The 26,557-nt window shown below is 46.4% G+C and overlaps 1 protein-coding gene across 1 annotated transcript in view; it reads right to left on the reverse strand.

Annotated features, from left to right (window-relative positions):
* The window catches only part of aldh9a1 (aldehyde dehydrogenase 9 family member A1), a 44,167-nt gene extending 18,503 nt beyond the window's left edge, over positions 1-25,664 (reverse strand). The window contains exons 1-3 of the mRNA XM_033028031.1: positions 25,125-25,664; positions 9,421-9,566; positions 1,574-1,703 (exon numbers count right to left, since the gene is read on the reverse strand). Of these exons, the coding sequence (XP_032883922.1) occupies positions 1,574-1,703; positions 9,421-9,566; positions 25,125-25,290 (442 nt within the window). The 5' untranslated portion in view covers positions 25,291-25,664. The remainder of the gene's footprint in view (positions 1-1,573; positions 1,704-9,420; positions 9,567-25,124) is intronic.
* Positions 25,665-26,557: the final 893 nt, after the last annotated feature.

Raw genomic sequence — 26,557 nt, forward strand, 5'->3', positions numbered from 1 at the left:
TATCTTCCCCATTGCTCTAGCTATTGTACTTGAGTTTGGCTTGGTTGTATTTACGTCGGGTATTATCTGATCTGATTGCAAAGCTTTACACTGTACCTCGGTACACGTGACAATAATAAACCTAATTCACAAGGGTGACGCCATGGTCAACGTTTGCGCCGTGTGAATCAGCACAAGAGTGAGACCCGTCGTTATCAGTCAAGGAATGAATAATCTCTGCTACAGGACTGATTATTAGTCATTTATGCAAGCAAAAATTAATGTCTTCACCTGAGTGAATCGGTCTAGATATCTATTATTACATTTCAATCACCATTTTGAAGGGGTCCAGTTTACCGAACAGATTTCAATATGAAGGAAATAAGACATCAACATTTATTCTCCCTTTCGCACATTCCGACCAGCCCAGAATGGCAATGTGGACAGCATGCACAAGATGGGCCGAAGGGCCTGTTTCCCAGCTGTATGGTTTTATGTGCTGATGGGATGGAGTCTTTGGTGCCACCTTGTGGTAAAAAATGGCACAACAGCAGAGGCTTTTCCGCTGGCGCGAATTCACAAAAAGATGCACTGAGCAGAAGTAATGGAAAACAGATCAAAACTGTCAACAAATGAGACGAAAAACAACTCGCAATTCTATAGAAACTGATGCGTTAAAATACCCAAAGGAGCTTCACATAATTTGACACAAACGTTACACAAGATAGTCAAAGCTTTGGTGAGAGGAGGAGGGAGACAATCTTCTCCTGGGCTGAAGAAGGGTCCCGACCCGCAACGTCACCTGTCCATTCCCTCCTCCACAGATGCTGCCCTGCCCGACCCACTGAGTTCCTCCAGCACTCTGTGCTTTGCTCGGGGTCCCAGTATCTAGAGTTTCTTGTTTCACCAGAGAGAGAAAATTGTTGAGGGAACTTTGCATGATAGATGGTCTGAGAAAGATTACCCTGAGCAGGGGGGGGGGGGGGTGGATATAAAATGGTGAATGTGGTTCCAGAACAAAGGGTTTTTGTGTCTATCCAGTGGTATGAATGTGGATTTCTCCAACTACAAGTAACCTTTGCTTTCCCTCTCTCTTGGTCCCGTCCCCCTGAATCTGGAGGTGTGCGTTTTCACACCTCTGTACCCCTTGCCTGATGGGAGAGGGGAGGAGGGAGTGACCGGGGTGAGACTGGTCCTTGATTATGCTGCTGGCCTTGCCCAGGCAGCGTGGAATGTAGATGGAATCAATGGAAGGGAGGATGGTTGTGTGATGGTCTGGGCTACGTCCATGAGAACGTTCGAGAGATAAAAGTGGGAATGCATCCAGTTGAGATCACAGCCACCGATATCGGAACGATGGGAATGGGAGAGAGAGCCTGAGCTTCAGAAAGGACTGGGAGTTTCTTCTGAAGTCTGAGGAAGAGTCTCAACCCAAAACGTCACCCATTCCTTCTCTCCAAAGATGCTGCCTTTGCATTTTGTGTCTATCTTCGGTATAAACCAGTATCTGCAGTTCCTTCCAACACACTCTTCTATTGCAAGCGTCTTAAAAAGCTTGTAGCTTCTTTTCCCGGATGTGCACGCTGGTTCCTACCTGCTAGTGTTCCAGCAACCCCAGCATAATACTCCACCGCCTGCCACGCAGAGTCCACATCCATCCTGGACTCAGTAATGGGCTTGCCAGTATTGATCGATTCCACAATGGCTATATCTTCCTTCTGTTCCTGTTTCAATATAACACAAACATTTCTTTGGTTTGCAATATAAACCATTTTTACTTCACATTTCGTTAACAGAGACTCACACAATACAAAACAGGCCCTTCGGCCCAAGTCATCCATGCCAACGAAGATGGCCCATCTAAACTAATCCCATTTGTCTGCGTTTGGTCTATATCCCTCTAAACCAGGGGTGTCAAACTCGCGGCCCACGAAGGGGTCCGACCTGGCCGGTGGGATGATTTCCCCGATGCCAGAGCGGGCTGCAGTTGTCCGTGGTGTTCACGTATGCGAGGCGCAATCCGACGCGCATGAAGTCGCAATTTGACCTAAAATTAGTTTAAATGTGTTTGACAGCCCTGCTCTAAGCCTTCCCTATCCATGTAACTGTTCAAATGTTTTTATCTGGTAGATCCTGCCTGAGGCAGGGTCTCGACCCGAAACATCACCTATTTCTTTTCTCCAGAGATGCTGCCTGACCCTCGAGTAACTCCAGCATTTTGTGTCCATCTTTGGTGTAAACCAGCATCTGCAGTTCCTTCTTTTAAGATGTTTTAAACGTTTGTTTAGCTGGTGGAGCTGCTGTCTCACAGGGCCAGAGACCCTAGTTCGATGCTGACCTCAGGTACCTGTCTGTGTGGATGCACATTGTATGAGCTGCCACAGGAGGAGGACACAAAATGCTGGAGCACTCAGCGGGACAGGCAGCATCTCTGGAGAGAAGGAGCGGGAGACGTATCGGGTCGAGACCCTTCTTCGGAAAATGCAGAAACAGTAACAACATTTAAAAGACACTCAGGTGCATGGATAGGAAAGGTGTAGAGAGATATGGGCCAAACGAAGGGACTGCTTCAGTGCTGTATGACATAGATTTAAGGTGAGAGCAAAGAATTAATAGAAAACTGAAGGGCATCTTTTTCACTCAGAGGGCAGCACGGTGACACAGTGGCAGAGTTGCTGCCTTACAGAACCAGAGACCCGGGTTTGCTCCCGACTACGTGCACTGTCTGTACGGAGTTTATACGTTCCCTCCGTGAACTGCGTGGGTTTTTCTCCGGGATCTCCAGTTTCCTCCCGCTCTCCAAAGACGTACTGGATTTTAGGTTAATTAGCTTGGTACAGTTGTAAGATTGTCCCTAGTGTGTGCAGGATAGTGTTAGTGTGCGGGGATCGCTGGTCGGCACAGACTCGGTGGGCCGAAGGGCCTGTTTCCACCCAGCCTAAACTAAACAAAACTAAAGGATGTTGGGTTTATGGAACGAGCTCTCAGAGGAGGTAGGTACACAAAAAAGCTGGAGAAACTCAGCGGGTGCAGCAGCATCTATGGTGCGAAGGAAATAGGCAACGTTTCGGGCCGAAACCCTTCTTCAGACCCCTGCCAGAGGAGGTAGTTGAGGCATGGTCTGTATAATGCTGCCTGACCCGCTGAGTTACTCCAGCACTTTGTGTCTATCTTCGGTGTAAACCAGCATCTGCAGTTCTTTCCTGCTCATCAATCTCTCACCTCTCTCCACAGATGCTGATTGGTCTGACGTTCGCTTGAAGCCTGGCTTGTTTTTTGCGTGTTTTTGTTTTTTTAACAGAGAATAATCTTGTGCGTTAGGTGTGGGAGGAGAGAGAATATTTATCATCAGATGTGAAAAACAGCCCGCTGGCAAGAACGTGCTACTTAAACGATGGCTGTGTGAAAATAACCCACCTTCACTGAGATATACTATTTTCATCAAACTTTACAATTCCCGCTTAGCCAGCGAACAATTGGGATACCGGGAAGCAGCTGGGAATTACATTGTCTGGGGAATCCAGAGGGTCCATGAAACATACCAAATGTCACATAGTTCTATTCTCTTCTTCACAAACACTTCTGCAACCACGATTACGTTGCTTAGAAACCAACGGCAAATCCCTACAGGGTATTTTCCTCAGCAGACGAAACCCTTATTTACAGGTTCACTGAGAACAGCCAAAAAAAAACTCTCACAAGCTAATACTTCAAGTCATGTGTATGAAGGAACTGCAGATGCTGGTTTAAACCAAAGATGGACACAAAATGCTGGAGTAACTCAGCGGGACAGGCAGCATCTCTGGAGAGAAGGAATGGGTGACGTTTCGGGTTGAGACCCTTCTTCAGACATACTTGATCATTTGGATTAGTTCCCCCCTGCTTCTCCTCCAAATCTTCAAGCGCTAATCCTCAACTGGGGATGTCCAGAGATAATCCGAGCCTTAGATCCGTTGTCGCAGCGGTAGAGTTGCTGCCTCACAGCGCCAGAGACCCGGGTTCGATCCTGACTGCGGGTGCTGTCTGTATGGAGTTTGTACGTTTTCCCTGTGGCCGCGTGGGTTTTCTCCGGGTACTCCGGTTTCCTTCCCACATTCCAAAGACGTGCAGGTTTGTAGGTTAATTGGCTTCTGTAAATTGCCCCTAGTGTGACGGAAAGAACTAGTGATTGCTAGTCAGTATGGACTTGGTGGGCCGAAGGGCTTGTTTCCATGCTGTATCTCTAAACTAAACTAAAGGTGGAAATTACCCATTAAGGTGGAAAGAGTGCAGAGATAGTTTACGAGGATGTTTGCCAGGGTTTGAGGGCCTGATGTTCAGGGAAAGGTTGGCAAGCTAGGACTTTATTCCTTGGAGTGCAGGAGGCTGAGGGATGATCTTATGGAGGTTCAGTTTAGAAATTCTGTATGGAAACAGGCCCTTCGGCCCACCGTGTCCGTGCTGACCAGCGATTACCCATTCACTCTAGTTCTATGTTATCCCAGTTCCGCGTCCTACACATTTGGGGCAAGTTACAGAAGCTAATCAACCCACAAACCTGCACGTCTTTGGAGGAGGGCACCAGAGTATCCGTGGGAGTGGGAGAATGAGGTAGATGTTTACAGTCACAGGGAGCATGTGCAAACTGAGCTGCGGTCACACGGCCTGTCTCGCCCGCCGTGGAACCGGGAGGGGGAAGCCGCTGAGCCCGGCCCCTGCTCCTCCCCCAACACCGGCAACCGGAGAGGAGGCGGAGGGAGTCGGCGACGGGGGCGGACGCTGGACAAGGGATGGGAGGATGAACCGGGAGACGGGGGTCTTACCTTTCACATGGGCAAGGTCGGCTGCGGGGGGCTCCCCCGGGGCACGAAGGCTGAGAGTGGACGGGAGAGGAGAGGGTCGACCGGATGGAGGTGACGGCTGCAATGGGCCTTTGAGGCCAGTTACAGCTGGGACTGTGAAATTGTGCCAAGACTTGGCGACTCTTGTATATGGACTCAGTGGGCTGTTTCCATATGGAAGAGTAGAGATTGAAAAGCAGCTGCATATCAGCTGACAACAACACAGAAAATACATTTGGGGAGTGGTACATGGTTAGGAAAGGCTTGGAGGGATACGGCCCAGTGCAGTCCAGTGGGACTGGCTTTTACCAGACATCCCGGTCGGCATGGACACGAGGGCCTGTTTCCATGTTGTTAGACTTTATCCTTACAAAGAGCAAGCGCAGACTAAACCAAAGATCCTATAGCGAGCAAGATGGTCCACTCGACGAAAAAGACGTAATACGGTCATGGGCAGATTCATGGGTAATTTAAGGTCCCATTTCCGTAACCGGCTTCCGTCTCCGCACCAAAGATCCCATAGGATAATAGTGCGGAGACAGAAGCTGGTTACGGAAACATCCTCGTAAAAATAAAAGTTATTTGGTAAAAATCTTCTCCTCATTTTCAGAATTTTAATTTATTAACACAAACTGTTCCCCTGCAACGTTGATTACACTGCGAGTCGGGTCGGGTCCGGTTACGGAAATAGATGAAAAAAAGGCCCACGTTCCGTTCCATTGCGTACTACATGTCAGCATTTAGCAGGAGTGGTCTATCTTTGGACTAAACGGGCCAAACCTCAGCCTGTACTGCGACCAATCTGTCAAACAGCCAAGTTTTACAACTGTGGGACACAGTGCAAGCACTCAAAAGCTTGGATCGTGAGAAAGAAATCACAGCTGTATCTGCGGGTTCCAGTTCAATTACGTCAATGAACTGTGTTGCCAACTCAATACAGTCACTTAACCATGAGTTATTGGTTATTACTGTCACCAGTACAGAGATACAGTTCCAACACTCTGCATAGTACTAACTAACAACATGAACGTTATTCCTTTATCATGTATTTATTCACTGCCGATGGCTCGATTGTGATCATGTATTGTCTTTCCGCTGGTAAACACAAACTGCTGGAGTAACTCAGGGGATCAGGCAGCATCTCTGGAGAGAAGGAATGGGCGACATTTCGGGTCGAGATTGATGTCAGGGGAGGGACAAAGATAGAATGTAGGCAGAGACAGTAAGACTGGTGGGAGAACTGGGAAGGGGGAGGGGATGGAGAGAGAAAGTTAGAGAAATCAATCTTCATACCGCTGGGGTGTAAACTACCCAAGCAAAATATGAGGTGCTGTTCCTCCAATTTGCGCTGGGCCTCACTCTGACAATGGAGGAGGCCCAGGACAGAAAGGTCAGATTGGGAATGGGAAGGGGAGGGGGAGTTGAAGTGCTGAGGCGCCGGGAGATCAGGTAGGTTAAGACGGACTGAGCTTCCCGCTCAACGGTCTTTCCGCTGACTGGTTAGCACGCAACAAAAGCTTTTCACTGTACCTCGGGTCACGTGACAATAAACTCAACTAAACTAAAAATACCATCCAGTCCTATCCATGCAGGTCCACGTATACAGTATAACAGATCACAAGGGTGGCTGATGGTGTCTGCTATTGACAATTGACTACTATAACCGAGTGAGGGGGGGTAAATATTAACTAGTTTAATCCCAGGCCGGGAGGGAAGAAACACTTTATCTGGGGACGGATGGGGGGGGGGGGGGGGGGGTGGGGTGAAACCCGGGGAAGTTCACAGGCTGGGAAGCCATAGACTCCCTCACCGGCCCCACATGGGACGGGCCCTGGTATTCACGCCACCTTCATGCTGTTCATTCTCTCCGCTCACTTCTGCCATGAGGTGCCAGCTCGTTGGGTAACTGGTGGAGGGGGGGTACAACGGGAGCCTCGGTCCACTATAATCAAAATCTGCTATATAGTTCATGTACATATGTTCCAGGAGCAGAATTAGGCAATTCGGCCCATTGAGTCTACTCCACCATTCAATTAGGACTGATCTATCTTTCCCTCTCAATCCCATTCTCCTGCCTTCTCCCCGTAACCTCTGACACCCATACTAATCAAGAATCATCTATCCCTGCCTTAGAAATATCCATTAACATGGCCTCCACAGCCTTCTGTGACAATGAATTCCACAGATTCACCACCGACTAAAGAAATTCCTCCCCACCTCCTTCCTAAAGGTACATCACTATTAAAGGGCTCGAAATTAACGGTTGCCCAGGTGCCAATGGCTACATAAAGTCCCGACGGGCAACCTAAAATCCCAGTCATTTTGCCCGGCTTGACACTGCAGATACTGGTTTATACTGAAGATAGACACAAAAAACTGGAGTAACTCAGCGGGTCAGGCAGCATCTCTGGAGAAAAGGAATAAGTGATGTTTCCGGTCGGCGGCGGCGACGGCCATAGTGCGGGGTGACGGAGGGTCAGAGTGAATGATGGGCCCCGCACAGCAGCAGCAGCGGCGACTCCGCCTCCCCCTCACCCCACCTGCCCTCATAGCGGCCGCTGAGTGCCACTACGCCAACGGCGATAACCGCTTTCAAAACAAACCCTCCCGCACGCCGAGGCCGGGAGGAGGGAGGAAGGGGGAGGCCCCCTTCTGCCGTCTGAAGTACCTGCACCGCTCGGCCCCGCACCTTCCTGTTGGCTGGCGCAGGAGGGGAGGCGGTGGCGAGGGGATCCCAACTGCCTCCCCTTTGGCGGCGGCACTTGGCGGTGGACAGGGATGGCAAAGGCAGCGGGACGATGATGCCGGTGTTGTTCGAGGAGCGCTGACCTTCCTTCCTCCCCACCTCCATTGCCCCTTCCCCCCCCTCTCTCTCTCGTATGCCCCCCTCCACCCCCTTATCCAGGGACCCCTCCTCTCCATCCTGCACTGATCCCCATTCCCACCTCTATTCAGTCCTCACTGACATCCCCTGTGCTCCCATCCCCTGATCTCCCCCATCCATCCTATACTGACCCCCCCCCATTCATCCTGCACTGATCTCCTGATCCATCCTGTACTGATCCCCCCCATTCATCCTGTACTGATCCCCCCCCCCCCATTCATCCTGTACTGATCCCACCCATTCATCCTGTACTGATCCCCCCCATTCATCCTGTACTGATCCCCCCATTCATCCTGTAGTGATCCACCCATTCATCCTGTAGTGATCCTCCCATCCATCCTGTAGTGATCCCCCCACCCTGTATTGATCCCCCCCCATTCATCCTGTACTAATCCCCCCATTAGATCCCCAGACATCCCCTGCGCTCTCCCCTCACAATTTTACCTACTCCAACCAACCCCTGCCTCAATCAATCCATCCATCCAGCACCGATTGCCTTCTCAACCCCCCCATCTATCCACCCCGCACTGATTCATACACCCCCCCCCGACCCTACTACGCTGGAAATGTCTTCAGAGCGAACATTGACTATGTTTGATAACGGAATGCAATCAAATGTGTTTTAATTCCCAATGTTAGTATTTTTTTTATTCCATAAAGATGGATTAATTAAATTGTGAACATGTGAAACATTAAAACTGCAGTGTTCGATTGTCACTGCTACCGTTGACACGTTATTACAGAATTCATTTTGATGGCAAATCAATGCTCTTAATATGCAGTATCAGTACTGTTATTTAATGAGCAACATTCACAACTATATGTTGGATTTATCCAGGTTTTACTTCTAGTTGGTCATATACATCACAAATTTGGTCAGGAGATATTTCAGTTGAAATTTTAACGTTCATTCTGAAATGGGAATGATGGAAACAGCGTTTATCAATTATTTAAAAAATATCTGGTGCGTACAAACTGGGTATCTTCATTGCTGTTCACAACACGTACATCTAATCTGAATGTCCGGTAATGTGGCGTTTTGACACCTTTAAACATATTGCCAAGAGAACATTTGCTGCAGTTATGTCCTTTGGACATCTCTTGTCAGTTAGTGTAATGTTTAACCTGTCAGATGGGTATAGTCGGTTTTAACAGCTATTATCATAAATTGCCTTTAGAAATTTCCTTGCAACCTGTATATTTTGTTGTGGATAAATTATATGGGAAGCGAGAGTGTTTCTGTACCAATAGCAATAACGACCCATGCTATGGCCATGTCATGATAATTTTCAGTCCTTCACAGAAAACATGCTTGCATCAATCTGTAGTGTGCATGGTTAAGCATATATGTTATCAAGGTCCAGGATTTATTGACAGGTTGATCATACGGTGAATAATCCAACCACATTTTTGTTTGGAAGTGGAAAGAAAGAATAGAAATTGCATTCATTGCAAGAGTTGAAATACTGTATTATAATTTTGCTGCATGTCATTGTGGTATCTATCATGTCTTGATTGATGAATATGTTTAGTTTGTGACTTTATTTGAAGCAGAAATAATATGTGAATGCTTCATTGAGCATAATTCCGACTGGTAACTACGCACTTCGGCCGAGCACATTATCGCACGCGTCATGCAAACCGTTTTAAATGACCACTTAACTGTCATTTGGCAACCTAAAAAGGTTGCCCGGCTGACAACAGAGAAAAAAAAGTTAAATGCGAGCCCTGTATTACCCTTATGAGTCTTGCAGCTTCCAGTAAAACGCGGCTTCTTTCCAACCCCGAGAGGCGGCTCCAAGTAGTGTATGCTTCCTTGGAACTCTGCACTGCCAGATCGATCTCCTGCCGTCCGGAACAAATTAAGTCACATATCACCCGACCTACAAAAACAAGGGAAACCAATATGTTCCAAGTCAAGTACATACAAGGAATTGCAGGTGCTATAATCTGGAGCAAAACACACAAAGTGCTGGAGGAATTACTACCATTCATGTTAGAGAAGAAGTATTAGGCCATTCTATCCATCAGGTCTACTCCGCCATCTAATCATGTTATTTAGCCACATCGGGAGCATTGAATGCAGTAGATGAATTAAGGAGGGAAAATAAATTCTCAATGACTAAATCTATTGGCTCACTTGAAACAAAATACACATGATAGAAAGGTTGCACTTCCAGTTCCTGGGCTGAACTGTGAAGGTTCAATTAGTTGCAAATGCAAACTGCTGCAAATGTTCGAGGAGAAGAATTAGGCCATTTGGCCCATCAATGCTACTCAACCATTCATTCATGCTTGATCGATCTTTCCCTCCCAACCCCATTCTCCTGCCTTCTTCCCATAACCCCTGACACCCGTACTAATCAAGAATCTGTAAATCTCCGCCTTAAAAGTACCCAATCATTTGGCCTCCACAGCTGTCTGTGGCAATGAATTCCACGGATTCAACACCCTCTGGCTAAAGAAATTCCTTCTCATCACCTTTCTAAAGGCACGTATTTTTATTCTGAGGCTACGACCTCTGGTCCTAGACTCTCCCACTAGTGGAAACATCCTCTCCACATTCATTCTATCCAGGCCTTTAACTATTCAGTAAGCTTTAATGAGGTCCCCCCCTCATCCTTCTAAACTCCAGCGAATACAGGCCCAGCGCCTTCAAATTCTCATCATATGTTAACCAAATCATTTCTGGGATCATTCTCATAAACCTCGCCTGGACACACTCCAGCGACAGCATATCCTTCCTCAGATATGGGGCCCAAAACTGTTCACAATACTCTAAATGCGGTCTGACCACCATGCTCGGTCGAGAAATGTGTTCAGAAGCTCACAAAAGCAAACAATACAGTACAAGCAAGCATTCAGGTCAGGAAACAGCTGTGGAGAAAATCCAAGGTCAACATCACGATACTTTTGATGAACGGATATCAATTAAAATTAAACTTAATTTGTTCTAAGCATTCCACTTCCATCCTCACATTTCCTTATTATACCAAATGCAAACCATCCTCGTGAGAAATTTACAGAATAAGGATCATTGTTGTCAATTGAAGCCAGTTCTGGTTCAAATCATTTAAAAGAGAACTCTTGCATTTCGGAATGGAAAGTTTATAGCCAAATAGCGAGTTGAAAATATCAACAAAAAAAACAAAGAACTGCAGATAGACACAAAATGCTGGAGTAACTCAGCGAGACAGGCAATATCTCTGGAGAGGAGGAATGGGTGACGTTTCAGGTCGAGACCCTTCTTCAGACCGAGAGTCAGGGGAGAGGGAGACTCAGAGATAAGGAAGGGTAAGGTGTGAAAACGAGACTGCACAAGAGATGTGGATCAAGGAAAATGTAGAATAGCTCATTGTTAGCGAGGAGAAGGTACAACAAAGCACACAGAGTTAAAATGTAATCGGGGAATGTTAGACTGGTCGGACTTCAGTGTAAACTACACAAGGAACTGCAGAGTGTTCAAGAAGGAACTGCAGATGCTGGAAGATCCATAGATGCTGCTGCACCCGCTGAGTTTCTCCAGCAATTTTGTGTACCAAGGAACTGCAGAAGCTGGTTTATAAAAAAGGGCACAAATAATCAAAGTGCAATGCCCATAAAGGGGTGGAGGTGTTAGACATTACCCTAGCTTATGGAAGGACCTTTCAGAAGCCTGATAATAGAGGGGAAGACGCTGTTCCTGAGTCTGGTGTTCAGTTTAGTTTAGTTTATTATTGTCACATGTACCGAGGTACAGTGAAAAGCTTTTTTGTTGCGTGCTATCCAGTCAGCAGAAAGACAATAGACGATTACAATTGAGCCATCCACAGTGAACAGATACAGGATAAAGGGAATCATTCGGTGGATCTCTTTGGTCCCAGGAGTCGGCGAATCGACATATCTATGAGAGGCGACTAAGAAGAGCATAGTTAGATTAAGAAATGCCGCTGTTGGAGGAGAGGTTTAAAACGTGGACCGATTGTAATGAATGTTTGCAGATCTGCTTCTGGGACCAGCAAGCAGAGTCTCGTGGCTTGGACGCTATCATGTGCACGATTTCAAGCGTTCGTGTCTTCTGCCCAGGAGGTGGAATGATCAGGGTGGAGTAAAGGGCCTGTCCCACTTGGGCGTCATTTACGCGACACCATTAACACGTCACGACGCATGTGATGCGCGCATGGTGCGTATTACGCGCTCATGGTGCGTGGTGACGTAGGCAGTGACGCTCGCGGCGCCCCAGGATTTTGGGATGTACAAAAGCTTCGCGCGCCATCTGCATGCCGCGCAAATAACACCCAAGTAGGACTGGCCCTTAAGTCTTATATGTTGCCTGCTTTTCCAAGGCATCGTGAAATGCAGATGGAGTCAATGGTGGGGAGCCTGGTCTGTGCGATGGACTGGGCTATGTCCACAATGCTCTGCAAGTTTTTGTGGTGGTCGGCAAAGCTGTTCCCAAACATAGTTGAATAGAATACATTTTATTAGCCAAGTATGTATGTATACGTACACGGAACTTGCCTTGGTGCTTTGCTCGCAAGAAGACTATTAAAAATAAAACATTATTATTTAATCACGTGAAGAATGAAATAAAATACCAGAGCAAAAGGAGGCTACAGACTTTTGGCTGTTGAGTAGAGCTACTGCTTGTGGGGGGGAAAAAGCTGTTTTTATGTCTGGCTGTGATGGCTTTGACAGTCCGGAGTCGCCTTCCAGAGGGAAGTGCTTCAAAGAGTTTGTGGCCAGGGTGAGAGTGGTCAGAGATGATCTTACCCGCTCGCTTCCTGGCCCTTGCAGTGTACAGTTCGTTGATGGGGGGGAAGGTTGCAGCCAATAACCTTCCCGGCTGATCGAACGATGCGCTGGATGTCGTGCTTGGTGGCTGAGCCAAACCAGACCATGATGGAGAAGGTGAAGACAGACTCTATGATGGCCGTATAAAACTGGACCATCATTGCCTGTGGCAGATTGTGATTCAACCAGCAGTATGCTTTCTATGGTGCATCTACAGACGTTTGTAAGAGTCATTGGAGACATGCCGAATTTCCTCAGTCTCCTAAGGAAGGAGAGCATTGGTGTACCTTCTTGGCTATTGCTTCAATGTGCCACGACAGATTATTGGCAATATTAACCCCTAGGAATTTGAAGCTCTTAAGATAATCAGGAATGTTGGCTATTATTATAATGGATAAAATACACCTGTAGAGGATAATAATAGGGAATTCTTACTTCAACCATACAAACACTAAAGAGCAGACACCTTGATTACTATGGATAGACACAAAGTACTGGAGTAACTCAGCGAGTCAGACAGTATCTTTGGTGAAAAATAATAGGTGGCGTTCCAAGGCTACACCCTTCTTTAGAGTGAAAGTAGAGGTCAGGGTGAGGGAATAAACTGGAGGTAAGAAAAGGCCCAAACAGATCAGGGCTGGCAACAGATGACCTGAGGAAGCTTGGAGACCACAAGGGCCCATTGTTGGCTGGGGAAGGTGTGATAACGGGAGGGATACAAGGATATGAACAGTGGAACTGCTAGGACAACTAGGGTGAGGGGGGGTGGGCAGAAAGGGAACGGGATGGAATGCAGGAGTTATGTGAAATTAAAGTTCGTACCACTGGGTTGTAAGCACCCCATGCAAAATATGAGGCTCTGTTCTTAATTGCTGTGAAGAGTTTTTGTTGCCCCTCTTTGAGGGAATATACATTATCATCAGAGGCAGATCAGAGAAGGTTCGCCAAGATGATTCTGGATATGGAAGGATTGTCTCAGGAAGAAAGGTTGAATAGGTTGTCTGTTTCCAAAGGAGTGCAGAAGAATGAGAGGCAATCTTTACAAAACATATTAAATTTCCAGGAGGCATGAGAGGGTGAATGTTAGACAGAGGCTTCCCTGCCAGGGAGTGTAGTCACCAAGATCTTTACATTTTGTTTAGAGATACAGCTTGTAAACAGGCCCTTCGGCCCTCTGGGTCCATGCTAACCACTGATCACCCATTCACACTAGTTCTATGCTATCCCATCTTCGCATGCAAGAGCCCGATGTTTGTTGAGAAGAAGCTATTCTTAAAACTGACGGCCATGTTTTGAGAATCCGAAACTTGTCCGTATGTCATAGGTGCAGAATTAGGCCATTCGGCCCTTTAAGGCTCTTCTGGCATTCAATCAGTTTAATCATTCGATCAATTCATTCATAACAGAGAAATAAATCTTCCACTATTTCAAACTTTGGTAGTGGGGGTCATTTTGAGTGAAATATGCATTGACACAATAATAAATTGCATTGCTATTGTTTAGTTTATCGTCACGTGTACTGAGGTACAGTGAAAAGCTTTTGTGGCGCACTATCCAGTCAGCAGAAAGACAACACATGATTACAATCGAGCCATTTACAGTGTATAGATATAAAGAATAACAATTAGTGCAAGGTAAAGCCAGCAAAGTCCAGTCAAGGATAGTCCGAGAGTCATCAAAGAGGTAGATTGTAGTTCAGCACTGCTCTCTGGTTGTGGTAGGATGATTTAGTTGCCTGATAACAGCTGGGAAGAAACTGTCCCTGAATCTGGAGGTGTGCATTTTCACACTTCTATACCTTTTGCCTGATGTGAGAGGGGAGAAGAGGGAGTGGCCAGGGTATGACTCATCCTTGATTATGCTGCTGGCCTTGCCCAGGCTGCGTGAGGTATGAATGGAGTCAATAGTTCATATCTGAATTATTCCCTTCCCTCCCGCACCACCCACTCCCCGGGCACTTTCCCTTGCAACCGCAAAAGATGCTAAACCTGTCGCTTTACCTCCCTCCTCGACTCCATTTAAGGACCCAAGCAGTTGTTCCAGGTGCGACAGAGGTTCACCTGCATCTCCTCCAACCTCATCTATTGCATCCTCTGATCTAGATGTCAGCTGATCTACATCGGTGAGACCAAGCATAGGCTTGGCGATCGTTTCGCCGAACACCTCCGCTCGGTCCGCATTAACCAACCTGACCTCCCGGTGGCTCAGCACTTCAACTCCCCCTCCCATTCTGAATCCAACCTCTCTGTCCTGGGCCCCCTCCATGGCCAGAGTGAGCACCACCGGAATATGGAGGAGCAGCACCTCATATTCCGCTTGGGCAGTCTGCACCCTAGCGGCATAAACATTGAATTCTCCAATTTCCGCTGGCCCTTGCTGTCTCCCCCCCCCCTTCTCAGCTCTCCCTCAGCCATCAGGCTCCTCCTCGTCCTTTTTCCTTTCTTCTCCCCGCCCCCCCCCCCCCCCCCCCCCCCCCCTCTCCACCCTCCATCAGTCTGAAGAAGGTTTTTGGCCCGAAACGTTGCCTATTTCCTTCGCTACATAGATGCTGCTGCACCCCCTGAGTTTCTCCAGCACTTTTGTCTACCTTCGATTTTCCAGCATCTCTAGTTCCTCTTAAACACAGTGCATATCTGACGCCACTTGTAACTCGCAAACGTTCTTGCAGGCAGATTCCCCACCTGCCACTGTCTCAGGCCACAGAACACATTAGCTACCACCGTGACCACAAACCATCTGCACATTCACCAAAGTCTCGATGCCAGTTGAGAGGGAGAGGGAGCTGAACAGCTGGTGAAAGCATTTGCAGCTTCAAAAACACACACAAAACAAAACAGGACAGTTAAAAAGGAACAATGTGCATTTGATGAAAAGCCAAATGAAAAGAAAGTCTGTCCCAAAAACAAGAAATAGTCAACGGGGAAGTTCATGTTCGTTAAGTCATCGGAGCAGAATTAGTCCATTCGGCCCATCAAGTCTACTCCGTCATTCAATCATCTTACCTTCTCAACCCCATTCTCCTGCCTCCGCCCCATAACCCCTGAAACCTTTACTAATCAGGAACCTATCCATCGCCACCTTGAAAACTCCATTGACTTGGCCTCCACAGCCGTCTGTGACAATGAATTCCACAAATGCACCACCCTCTGACTAAAGAAACGTAGGTGAAGTATGTGGAGAAAAGAAAACTAGAATTGACATTGCTGGTCTGATAACTTTTGTCATACTTGAAAAATTAATTCTAGATACAAGGAACCGCAGATACTGATTCATAATAAAAGAAGGTACAGGAGCCTGAAAACTGTAACATCCAGGTTCAGAAACAGCTTCTTCCCTACAGCCATTACAGGCCAAGTCAGTGGATATTTTTATGGCAGAGATATATACAGTGGCTTGCAAAAGTATTCATACCCCTTGAACTTTTCCACATTTTGTCACGTTACAACCACAAACGTAAATGTATTTTATTGGCATTTTATATGATAGACCAACAGCTGGGAAGAAACTGTCCCTGAATCTGGAGGTGTGCATTTTCACACTTCTATACCTTTTGCCTGATGTGAGAGGGGAGAAGAGGGAGTGGCCAGGGTATGACTCATCCTTGATTATGCTGCTGGCCTTGCCCAGGCTGCGTGAGGTATGAATGGAGTCAATAGTTCATATCTGAATTATTCCCTTCCCTCCCGCAACACCCACTCCCCGGGCACATGATTGTGAAGTGGAAGGAAAATGATACATGGTTTTCAAATTTTTTTACAAATAAAAAACTGAAAAATGTGGTGTGCAAAAGTATTCAGCCCCCTTTACTCCGATACCCCTAAATAAAATCCAGTGCAACCAATTGCCTTCAGAAGTCACCTAATTAGTAAATAGAGTCCACTTGTGTGTAATCTAATCTCAGTATAAATACAGCTGTTCTGTGAAGGCCTCAGAAGTTTGTTAGAGAACATTAGTGAACAAACAGCATCATGAAGCCCAAGGAACACACCAGACAGGTCAGGGATAAAGTTGTGGAGAAGTTTAAAGCAGGGTTAGGTTATAAAAAAATATCCTAAGCTTTGAACATTTCACGGAGCACTGTTCAATCCATCATCCGAAAATGGAAAGAGTATGGCACAACTGCAAACCTACCAAGACATGGCCGTCCACCTAAACTAACAGGCCGGACAAGGGGAGCATTGATCAGAGAAGCAGCCAAGAGGCCCATGGTAACTCTGGAGGAGCTGCAGAGATCCACAGCTCAGGTGGGAGAATCTGTCCACAGGACAACTATTAGTCGTGCACTCCACAAATCGGGCATTTATGGAAGAGTGGCAAGAAGAAAGCCATTGTTGAAAAAAAGCCATAAGAAGTCCCGTTTGCAGTTTGCCACAAGCCATGTGGGGGACACAGCAAACATGTGGAGGAAGGTGCTCTGGTCAGATGAGACCAAAATTGAAGTTTTTGGCCTAAATGCAAAACGCTATGTGTGGCGGAAAACTAACACTGCACATCACCCTGAACACACCATCCCCACTGTGAAACATGGTGGTGGCAGCATCATGCTGTGGGGATGCTTTTCTTCAGCAGGGACAGGGAAGCTGGTCAGAGTTGATGGGAAGATGGATGGAGCCAAATACAGGGCAATCTTGGAAGAAAACCTGTTAGTCTGCAAAAGACTTGAGACTGGGGCGAAGGTTCACCTTCCAGCAGGACAACGACCCTAAACATACAGCCAGAGCTACAATGGAATGGTTTAGATCAAAGCATATTCATGTGTTAGAATGGCCCAGCCAAAGTCCAGACCTAAATCCAATTGGGAATCTCTGGCAAGACTTGAAAATTGCTGTTCACAGGCGCTCTCCATCCAATCTGACTGAGCTTGAGCTATTTTGCAAAGAAGAATGGGCAAAAATTTCAGTCTCTAGATGTGCAAAGCTGGTAGAGACATACCCCAAAAGACTTGCAGCTGTAATTGCAGCGAAAGGTGGTTCTACAAAGTATTGACTCAGGGGGGCTGAATACTTTTGCACGCCACACTTTTCAGTGTATCATTTTCCTTCCACTTCACAATCATGCGCCACTTTGTGTTGGTCTATCACATAAAATCCCAATATAATACACTGTAGATGTTTTATTAGTATGGGGAGAAGGCAGGAGAATGGGGTTAAGAGGGAGAGATAGATCAGCCATGATTGAATGGCAGAGTAGACTTGATGGGCTCGAGTAGACTTGATTGGCCGAATGGCCTAATTCTGTATCTATCATTTATGACCTTATGACAAAAAATCAGATGTCTTGGTCGTAAAGTGCGAGTCTATGATGGTCCCCAATACAGGCGACTCTCTGCATGCTGGTCCCAGAAGTGGTTCTGCAATCATTCATCGAAACATAAAAACATATAGGTGCAGGAGGAGGCCATTTGGCCCTTCGAGCCAGCACCGCCATTCATTGTGACCATGGCTGATCATTCACAATCAGTAACTCGTGCCTGCCTTCTCCCCATATCCCTTGATTCTGCTAGCCCCTAGAGCTCTATCTAACTCCCTTTTAAATTCATCCAGTGACTTGGCCTCCACTGCCCACTGTGGCAGAGAATTCCAAAAATTCACAACTCTGGGTGAAAAAGTTTTTTCTTATCTCAGTTTTAAATGGCCTCCCCTTTATTCTTGGACTGTGGCCCCTGGTTCTAGACTCCCCCGTCATTGGGAACATTTTTCCTGCATCCAGCTTGTCCAGTCCTTTTATAATTTTACATGTTTCTATAAGATACCCTCTCATCCTTCTAAATTCCAGTGAATACAAGCCCAATCTTTCCAATCTTTCCTTATATGACAGTCCCAACATCCCAAGGATTAGCCTAGTGAACCTACGCTGCACTGCCTCAATGGCAAGGATGTCCTTTCTCAAATTAGCTTTCTTCACTGCCTGCTGTACCTGCATGTTTACTTTCAGTGTACAATGATGCCAAAGTGGATAACCTCACATTTATCTACATTATACTGCATCTGCCATGCATCTGCCCACTCACTCAACCTGTCCAAGTCACCCTGCAACCTCCTAGCATCCCCTTCGCAGTTCACACTGCCACCCAGCTTCGTGTCATCTGCAAATTTGCTATTGTTACTTTTAATCCCATCATCTAAATCATTAATATACATTGTTAATAGTTGCGGCCCCAGCACCAAGCCTTGTGGCACTCCACTCGCCACTGACAGGGACCCGTTTATTCCTACTTTTTGTTTCCTGTCTGCCAACCAATTCTCTTTCCATGTCAATATCCTAGCCCCAGTACCATGTGCTTAATTTTGCCCACTAATCTCCTTATCAAAGGATTTCTTAAAGTCCAGATACACTACATCCACTGGCTTTCCTTCATCTATATTACTTGTCAAATCCTCAAAACATTTCAGATTAGTCAAGCAGGATTTCCCCTTCATAAATCCATGCTGACTTGGACCAATCCTTTTACTGCTATCCAAATGCGCCGTTATTGCTTCTTAAATAATTAACTCCAGCATCTTCCCCACCACCGATGTCAGGCTAACTGGTCTTTACATTACAATCGCTTCACTCTTTAAAACCTCTACTCCAACAGATCTGTACACTGTGGATGGCTTAATTGTAATCATTTATTGTCTTTCTGCTGACTGGTTCGCACGCAACAAAAAGTTTTTCACTGTACATACCATGCTGACCAAATGGCATAGTGGGCAAGTAAATTTGCCTGCATTTGCCCCATAGCCCTGAAACATCACCTCTCCATGTTCCCCAGAGATACTGCTTAACCCGCTGAGTTACTCCATCCCAACTCAAAATACTCTCTGTCCCATCCACAGATACTGTCGGATCTACTGAGTTTCTCCGTTTCTTTTTGCTTTTTACTGAACCTGATGGGTTTCGGGACTTCCTGAAGGGGATGCAAAAGGCACTTTATGTTTGCATGTCTCAAAAAAAAAGCAGAACACAATGTGCTTCCATCCACTGGCCCCTTGTGCACGAAAACATTTGCTCTTACAAACAACAAACACTAGAACAATGCATGTTACAGTAGAGGCACTGGCATCTGTTATCGCCAGGTGCAAACTGCTTTGCGGTTTCTTCACAAGGTTTTTCTACCACCTTCTCGACATCCTTCCAGTGGGGGCAGGGCCTGTGTGACTCTAGACATAATAGTGGTCTCTGCTTCAATCCAGTGCAAACCTGGCGAATTCAGTAACTCAATGAGTGAAGGTGGCACAATGGCACAACATTACAGACACTCCTTCACAGCACCAGTGTCCTGGGTTCGATCCTGGCTACGGAATTTGCACAACCTCCCTATGATCACGTGGGTTTTGTCTGGGTCCTCCGCATTTCCTTCCACATAAGCCATAGGAGCAGAAACATAGAAAATAGGTGCTCAAGGAGGCCATTCGGCCCTTCAAGCCAGCACCGCCATTCAATATGACCATGACTGATCATCCCAAACCAGAATCCCGTTCCTGCTTTTTCCCCATATCCCTTGATTCCATTAGCACTAAGAGCTAAATCTAACTCTCACTTGAATACATCCAGTAAATTGGCCTCCACTGCCTTCTGTGGCAGAGAATTCCACAGATTCACAGCTCTCTGGGTGAAGAAGTTTTTCCTCATCTCAGTCCTAAATGGCCTACCCCTTATTCTTAAACTGTAACCCTTGGTTCTAGACTCCAGAACTGGGAATTTTTTTCCTGCATCTATCCTGTCCAATCCTCTAAGAATCTTGTTTCTATAAGATCCCCTCTTATCATTCTAAATTCCAGCGAATACAAGCCCAGTCAACCCATTCTTTCATCATTCCATTGGCCATTCCATTCCATGAACTTCCATGCATTCGGCCAATTAAATCTACTCCGCCATTCAACAATGGCTGATCTATCTTTCTCTCTCAACCCCATTCTCCTGCATTCTTCCCATAACCGTTTACACCCTTCTTAATCAAGAATCTATCATATCTCTGCCTTAAAAATACACAATCACTTGGCCTCCATAGCCGTCTGTGGTAATGAATTCCACAGATTCACCACTCACCGACTACACAAATCGCTCCCCATCTCCTTCATAAAGGTAAGTTCCAAAGAGGTGCAAGTTTGTAGGTTAATTGGCCTCTGTAAATTGCCCCTAGTGCATAGGATGCAAAAGTCGGATAACTTAGAACTAGTTTGAATGGGTGATTGATGGTTGACGTGGACTCGGTGGGCCGAAGGGCCTGTTTCCATGCTGTATCTAAACTCGAAAAGGTGCTGCAACTTTTTGTATCAACTGTTGCAGGAAATGAATCATAGAACATACTTCGGCCCACAATGTTAATGACGAACATGATGCCAAGACCAACTCCTATCTGCCTGCACATAATCCATATCCCTCCATATCAATGCAAATATTCAAAAGCCTCTGAAATGCCACTATCGTATCTGCCTCCACCATTATTCCTGGCACTGCATTCCAAGTTTGTAAAACGTGCCCCACACATCTCCTTTAAACATTGCCCCTCTCATAAAGTCATACAGCGTGAAAACAGGCCCATCGACCCAACTTGTCCACACCATCCAAAATGTCCCATTTACACTAGTCCCATCTGCCTGCATTTGGTCCATGTACCTATCTAAATGCTTCTTAAACGTTGCAGTAGCACCTGCCCCGGCAGCTCGTTCCATATACAGTGTCTTGCAAAAGTTTTCATACCCCTTGAACTTTTCCACATTTTGTCACGTTACAACCACAAACGTAAATGTATTTTATGTGATAGACCAACACAAAGTGGTGCATAATTGTGAAGTGGAAGGAAAATGATACATGGTTTTCAAATATTTTTACAAATAAAAAACTGAAAAGTGTGGCGTGCAAAAGTATTCAGCCCCCGAGTCAATACTTTGTAGAACCACCTTTCGCTGCAATTACAGCTGCAAGTCTTTTGGGGTATGTCTCTACCAGCTTTGCACATCTAGAGACTGAAATTTTTGCCCATTCTCCTTTGCAAAATAGCTCAAGCTCAGTCAGATTGGATGGAGAGCGTCTGTGAACAGCAATTTTCAAGTCTTGCCAGAGATTCTCAATTGGATTTAGGTCTGGACTTTGACTGGGCCATTCTAACACATGAATATGCTTTGATCTAAACCATTCCATTGTAGCTTTGGCTGTATGCTTAGGGTCGTTGTCCTGCTGGAAGGTGAACCTCCGCCCCAGTCTCAAGTCTTTTGCAGACTCTAACAGGTTTTCTTCCAAGATTGCCCTGTATTTGGCTCCATCCATCTTCCCATCAACTCTGATCAGCTTCCCTGTCCCTGCTGAAGAAAAGCATCCCCACAGCATGATGCTGCCACCACCATGTTTCACAGTGGGGATGGTGTGTTCAGGGTGATGTGCAGTGTTAGTTTTCCGCCACACATAGCGTTTTGCATTTAGGCCAAAAACTTCAATTTTGGTCTCGTCTGACCAGAGCACCTTCCTCCACATGTTTGCTGTGTCCCCCACATGGCTTGTGGCAAACTGCAAACGGGACTTCTTATGGCTTTTTTTCAACAATGGCATTCTTCTTGACACACTTCCATAAAGGCCCGATTTGTGGAGTGCACGACTAATAGTTGTCCTGTGGACAGATTCTCCCACCTGAGCTGTGGATCTCTGCAGCTCCTCCAGAGTTACCATGGGCCTCTTGGCTGCTTCTCTGATCAATGCTCTCCTTGCCCGGCCTGTCAGTTTAGGTGGACGGCCATGTCTTGGTAGGTTTGCAGTTGTGCCATACTCTTTCCATTTTCGGATGATGGATTGAACAGTGCTCCGTGAGATGTTCAAAGCTTGGGATCTTTTTTTATAACCTAACCCTGCTTTAAACATCTCCACAACTTTATCCCTGACCTGTCTGGTGTGTTCCTTAGGCTTCATGATGCTGTTTGTTCACTAATGTTCTCTAACAAACCTCTGAGGCCTTCACAGAACAGCAGTATTTATACTGAGATTAGATTACACACAAGTGGACTCTATTTACTAATTAGGCGACTTCTGAAGGCAATTGGTTGCACTGGATTTTATTTAGGGGTATCAGAGTAAAGGGGGCTGAATACATTTGCACGCCACACTTTTCAGTTTTTTATTTGTAAAAAAATGTGAAAACCATGTATCATTTTCCTTCCACTTCACAATTATGCGCCACTTTGTGTTGGTCTATCACATAAAATCCCAATAAAATACATTTACGTTTGTGGTTGTAACGTGACAAAATGTGGAAAAGTTCAAGGGGTATCCTTGTTCACTGTATCCTGAAACCTTTGTACAAAAAAGATTCTTATTAAATCTTTCTCCCCCTCACTTTAAACGCATGCCCTCTGGTTCTCGGTTTGCCTACTTTAGGCAAGACTCTGTGCGTTTACTCAATCTGTCCGTCACAAATTTGTACACTGCTATAAGATCACTCCTTATCCTCCTGTGCTCCAAGGAATAGTCCTAACCTGCTCAACATCTCTCTATAGCTCACACCCTTGAGTCCTGGCAACATCCTTGTAAATCTTCTCTGCACCCTTTCCAGCTTGACATCTTTCCTATAACATGGTGCCCAAAACTGAACACAATATTCTACCCCACTAACTTCTTATATAACTGCAACATGACTTAACTCCTCCCCCTCCCCCCCTTCTCGCTATAAAGCTATGATCTCCCATTAACTTCACAAGCAAGGGCAGCTGGACTCCTAACCTCACTACCAGCGCACGCTGCACTCGGGACGGCTGCTATGGAGAGGAGACGGTTGCCCACCTCTTCGCAGAGTGTGGATTTGCAAAGAGGGTCTGGAGAAGTATGCAGGGATCACTGGCACGCTTTATCCCAAACAGCTCCGTCACAGAGGACTCTGTGATTTACGGACTATTCCCAGGGACACATTCAGAGACTGACATCGAGTGCGGCTGGAAGGTCATCAACTCGGTGAAAGACGCCCTTTGGTCTGCCCGAGTGTTGTTGACCACCCAGCAGAGCGAGATGTCCGTCAGGGAATGTTGCCGACTGGCCCGCTGCAGATTGCAGGAGTAGGTGTTGAGCAAGAACGGAACTCACTATCAAAACATGGAGGGGACGGGGGACACCATTTTTTGGCAGCCACGCACGCATGCGCACACTCACACACACGCGCGAGGTTTCGGAGTCTCAATGCAGCGCTAAAAACGGCGATTTTAAAATCTGGATCACAAAAACTTGGGGGTGATGTCCCCCACCTCTCAAAACATGGGGGGGGCATCTCCCCTCTGCCCCCCCCCCCCCCCCGGGTTTTCCGCTCCTGGTGTTGAGGGATGCACTGAAGCTCGGCACAGCCAACGCCAAGGCTCGGTGGGGGAGGACCACAGTCTAGGGTCCTTCCGCTGCTGGGCACAGGGGCAGGGTGGAGGAGACGCCCCTCAAAATAAGGGAAAGTATACCACGCCAGTGGGCCACATGAGTGGCAAGGGCGGGAGACAGATTCGTGAAATTTGAGCAATGTATATAGACTGTATTGAACAATTTGTATAGCATCCGAAAATGTCGGATGAATTTTTCGCACGGTTCATGTATTGTGTATATTTATTACCTGAATAAAGTCTATTTTGAAATAAAAAACAAAAAATCATTCAGAATGCAGATACTGCTTCCAAAGCTACAAGCTTGCTCTGCAAGTAAAGGAATCCAGCACAATTTGATAAGACAATGGTGCAACACAGCTGCTGGCTGCCTCATGGCTCCAGCCCCCTGGGCTTAATCCTGCTTTCCAGTGCTGACTGTGTGGAGTTTGCAAGCTCTTCCTCCAAATGCACGAGTTTCTTCCCATATGGTGAATGGGAGTGGTAAATCTGTGGAATTCATTGCCACAGTCGGCAGTCGAGGACAGGTCTTCGGGTATTTTTAAATGCAGAGATTGATCGGTGCTTGATTAGTACGGGTGTCAGGGGTTATGGGGAGAAGGCAGGAGAATGTGGTTAAGGGATAGATCAGCTATGACTGAATGGTGGAGTAGACTCGATAGACCAAATGGCCTAATTCTGCTCTTATAACATAAACACATTACAAATATGCATGATTTAAAAGGTTAATAGGTCTGCAAACAGCCCCAAATGTGTAGACGATCAGTAGAATCGGAGGAAACAGGAATGTGGGAATTACTGTAAACGGGTACTTGTTGGTCAGCATGGACTTTGTGGACTGTTTTCGTCCATTAAGTAACTTGGGCTAGCAAAAGTGGACTGGGGGTTAAAGAAGGCTTTCAACAACCAGAAGAGGAAAGAGGATAGGACAGGTTAGTAGGGATATGGCTCAATCACGGGCAGTTGGGACTAGTCGTGTAGCTGGGACATGTTGGCCAGTGTGGTCAGGTTGGGCCGAAGGGCCTGTTTCCACACTGTATCATTCTGTAAACTGAGAGACAACTTTTTTCACACAGAGGGAGGTCGGTGTTTAGAAAAAGCTGCCAGAGGAGGTAGTTGAGGCAGGTGCTATAACAATATTTAAAAATAGATTTGGACAGATACATGGAGGGATAGGAAAGATTTAGAGGCCAAATGTGGGGAGGTGGGACTTGCCTAAATGGGACATTTTTGCCAGCTAGGGCAAGTTGGGCTGAAAGGCCTGTTTTTTCGTGTTGTATGACTCTAATACTAATGGTGGTGGTTGCAGCAAATACCCACGCCGCATTAGAGACGCTGTACCTGAAGCTGGTTCATGTACTTGCTCGGTTCTGCGGTCCCCATCGCCGCCGCACGGCTGCAGCCGGCTCCCGTGTCGGTAGTTGAGCGGCTCCTTGAGTTGGAAAGCGCCGGTGGAGGCGGCGCGGAGCAGGGAGGCTGGAATCAGGCGAGAGCGCACAATCTCCATTGCTGGGCCCAGTAATACGGCCCACTGTAGGGGGAAGGCGCGGCGGTAGAAAGCAAAGATACTAGTATCTTTGGTAGAAAGGGGGGGGGAGAGAGAAAATGCAAAGGGCAGCTTGCAAATATGTTGAAAACAAGGCGAGCAAAATGCAACGCAGCAGAATCTGTTTCACTTTGGGGGTTTTTTTGTCCAGCGAGAGCGAGCAGATACGTTAAAAGAAAATGTAATCGATTAACTGCTGTTAAATGGACTTTGGATTAACACTCAAACTAAGGCTCCGCTGTAGGATCTTTGGCAAAAACCGTTCCTTGCACCCCTGATTGGAGTGTTTGCAGGAACGTCGAGTGTCTGTGCATTGCTCAATGCTGCAGCCACGCAGTCTGGAGCTGATTGAGTAACACGCTTGTAAATCAAATCTAGAGCCCGCCCTGTTGTAAAGGGACGGAGACAAAGTTTAAAAGCAAAATAAAACCAACGATTCAATCATACTTTTTTGTCGCATGTACCTAGCTACCAGTGAAATGATTTGTCTTTACATACAACCCATGCAGTAGGCGTCACGTTTCTGGTGACAAAAGTTACAAAGTTCACCGAACAGTCCTATCTTCTAAGGTACACAAAATTGCTGGGGAAACTCAGCGGGTGCAGCAGCATCTATGGAGCGAAGGAAATAGGCGACGTTTCGGGCCGAAACCCTTCTTCAGACTGCCCGAGGAACTGCTGGTAGAACTATATCAGAAAACATAGAACAGCACAACAAGGGAACATGCCTTAGATATTTGTGTCACAAGGAACTGCAGACGCTGGTTAAAACTGAAGATAGACACAAAATGCTGGCGTCTCAGCAGGGGACAGGCAGTCTAGGTCTGAATAAAGGTCGAGACCCAAAACGTCACCCATTCCTTCTCTCCAGAGATGCAGCCTGTCCCACTGAGTTACTCCAACACTTTGTGCCTGTTCTTAGGCCTTAGATATTAATGGAATAAAGAGATGTGGGATTAGTGCACACTCTCTGCACCTTCCCATTTGCTCTACCTATTGTACTTGACTTATTGACTTGATTGTATTGCTATACAGTATTATCTGAAGATGGACACAACGTGCTGGAGTAACTCAGCGGGTCAGGCAGCATCTCTGGGTGATATTTCGAGTCAGAACCCTTCCTCTGAAATCATTATCTGACCCTAGTATTATCTGATTTGATTGGATAGCACACAAACTATTTTCACTGTACATCGGTACACATGACAATAATAAACCTAAAGTTAAT

The sequence above is a fragment of the Amblyraja radiata genome, chromosome 10 (genome assembly GCF_010909765.2).
Source record: "Amblyraja radiata isolate CabotCenter1 chromosome 10, sAmbRad1.1.pri, whole genome shotgun sequence".
In the NCBI taxonomy this organism is placed as follows: domain Eukaryota; kingdom Metazoa; phylum Chordata; class Chondrichthyes; order Rajiformes; family Rajidae; genus Amblyraja; species Amblyraja radiata.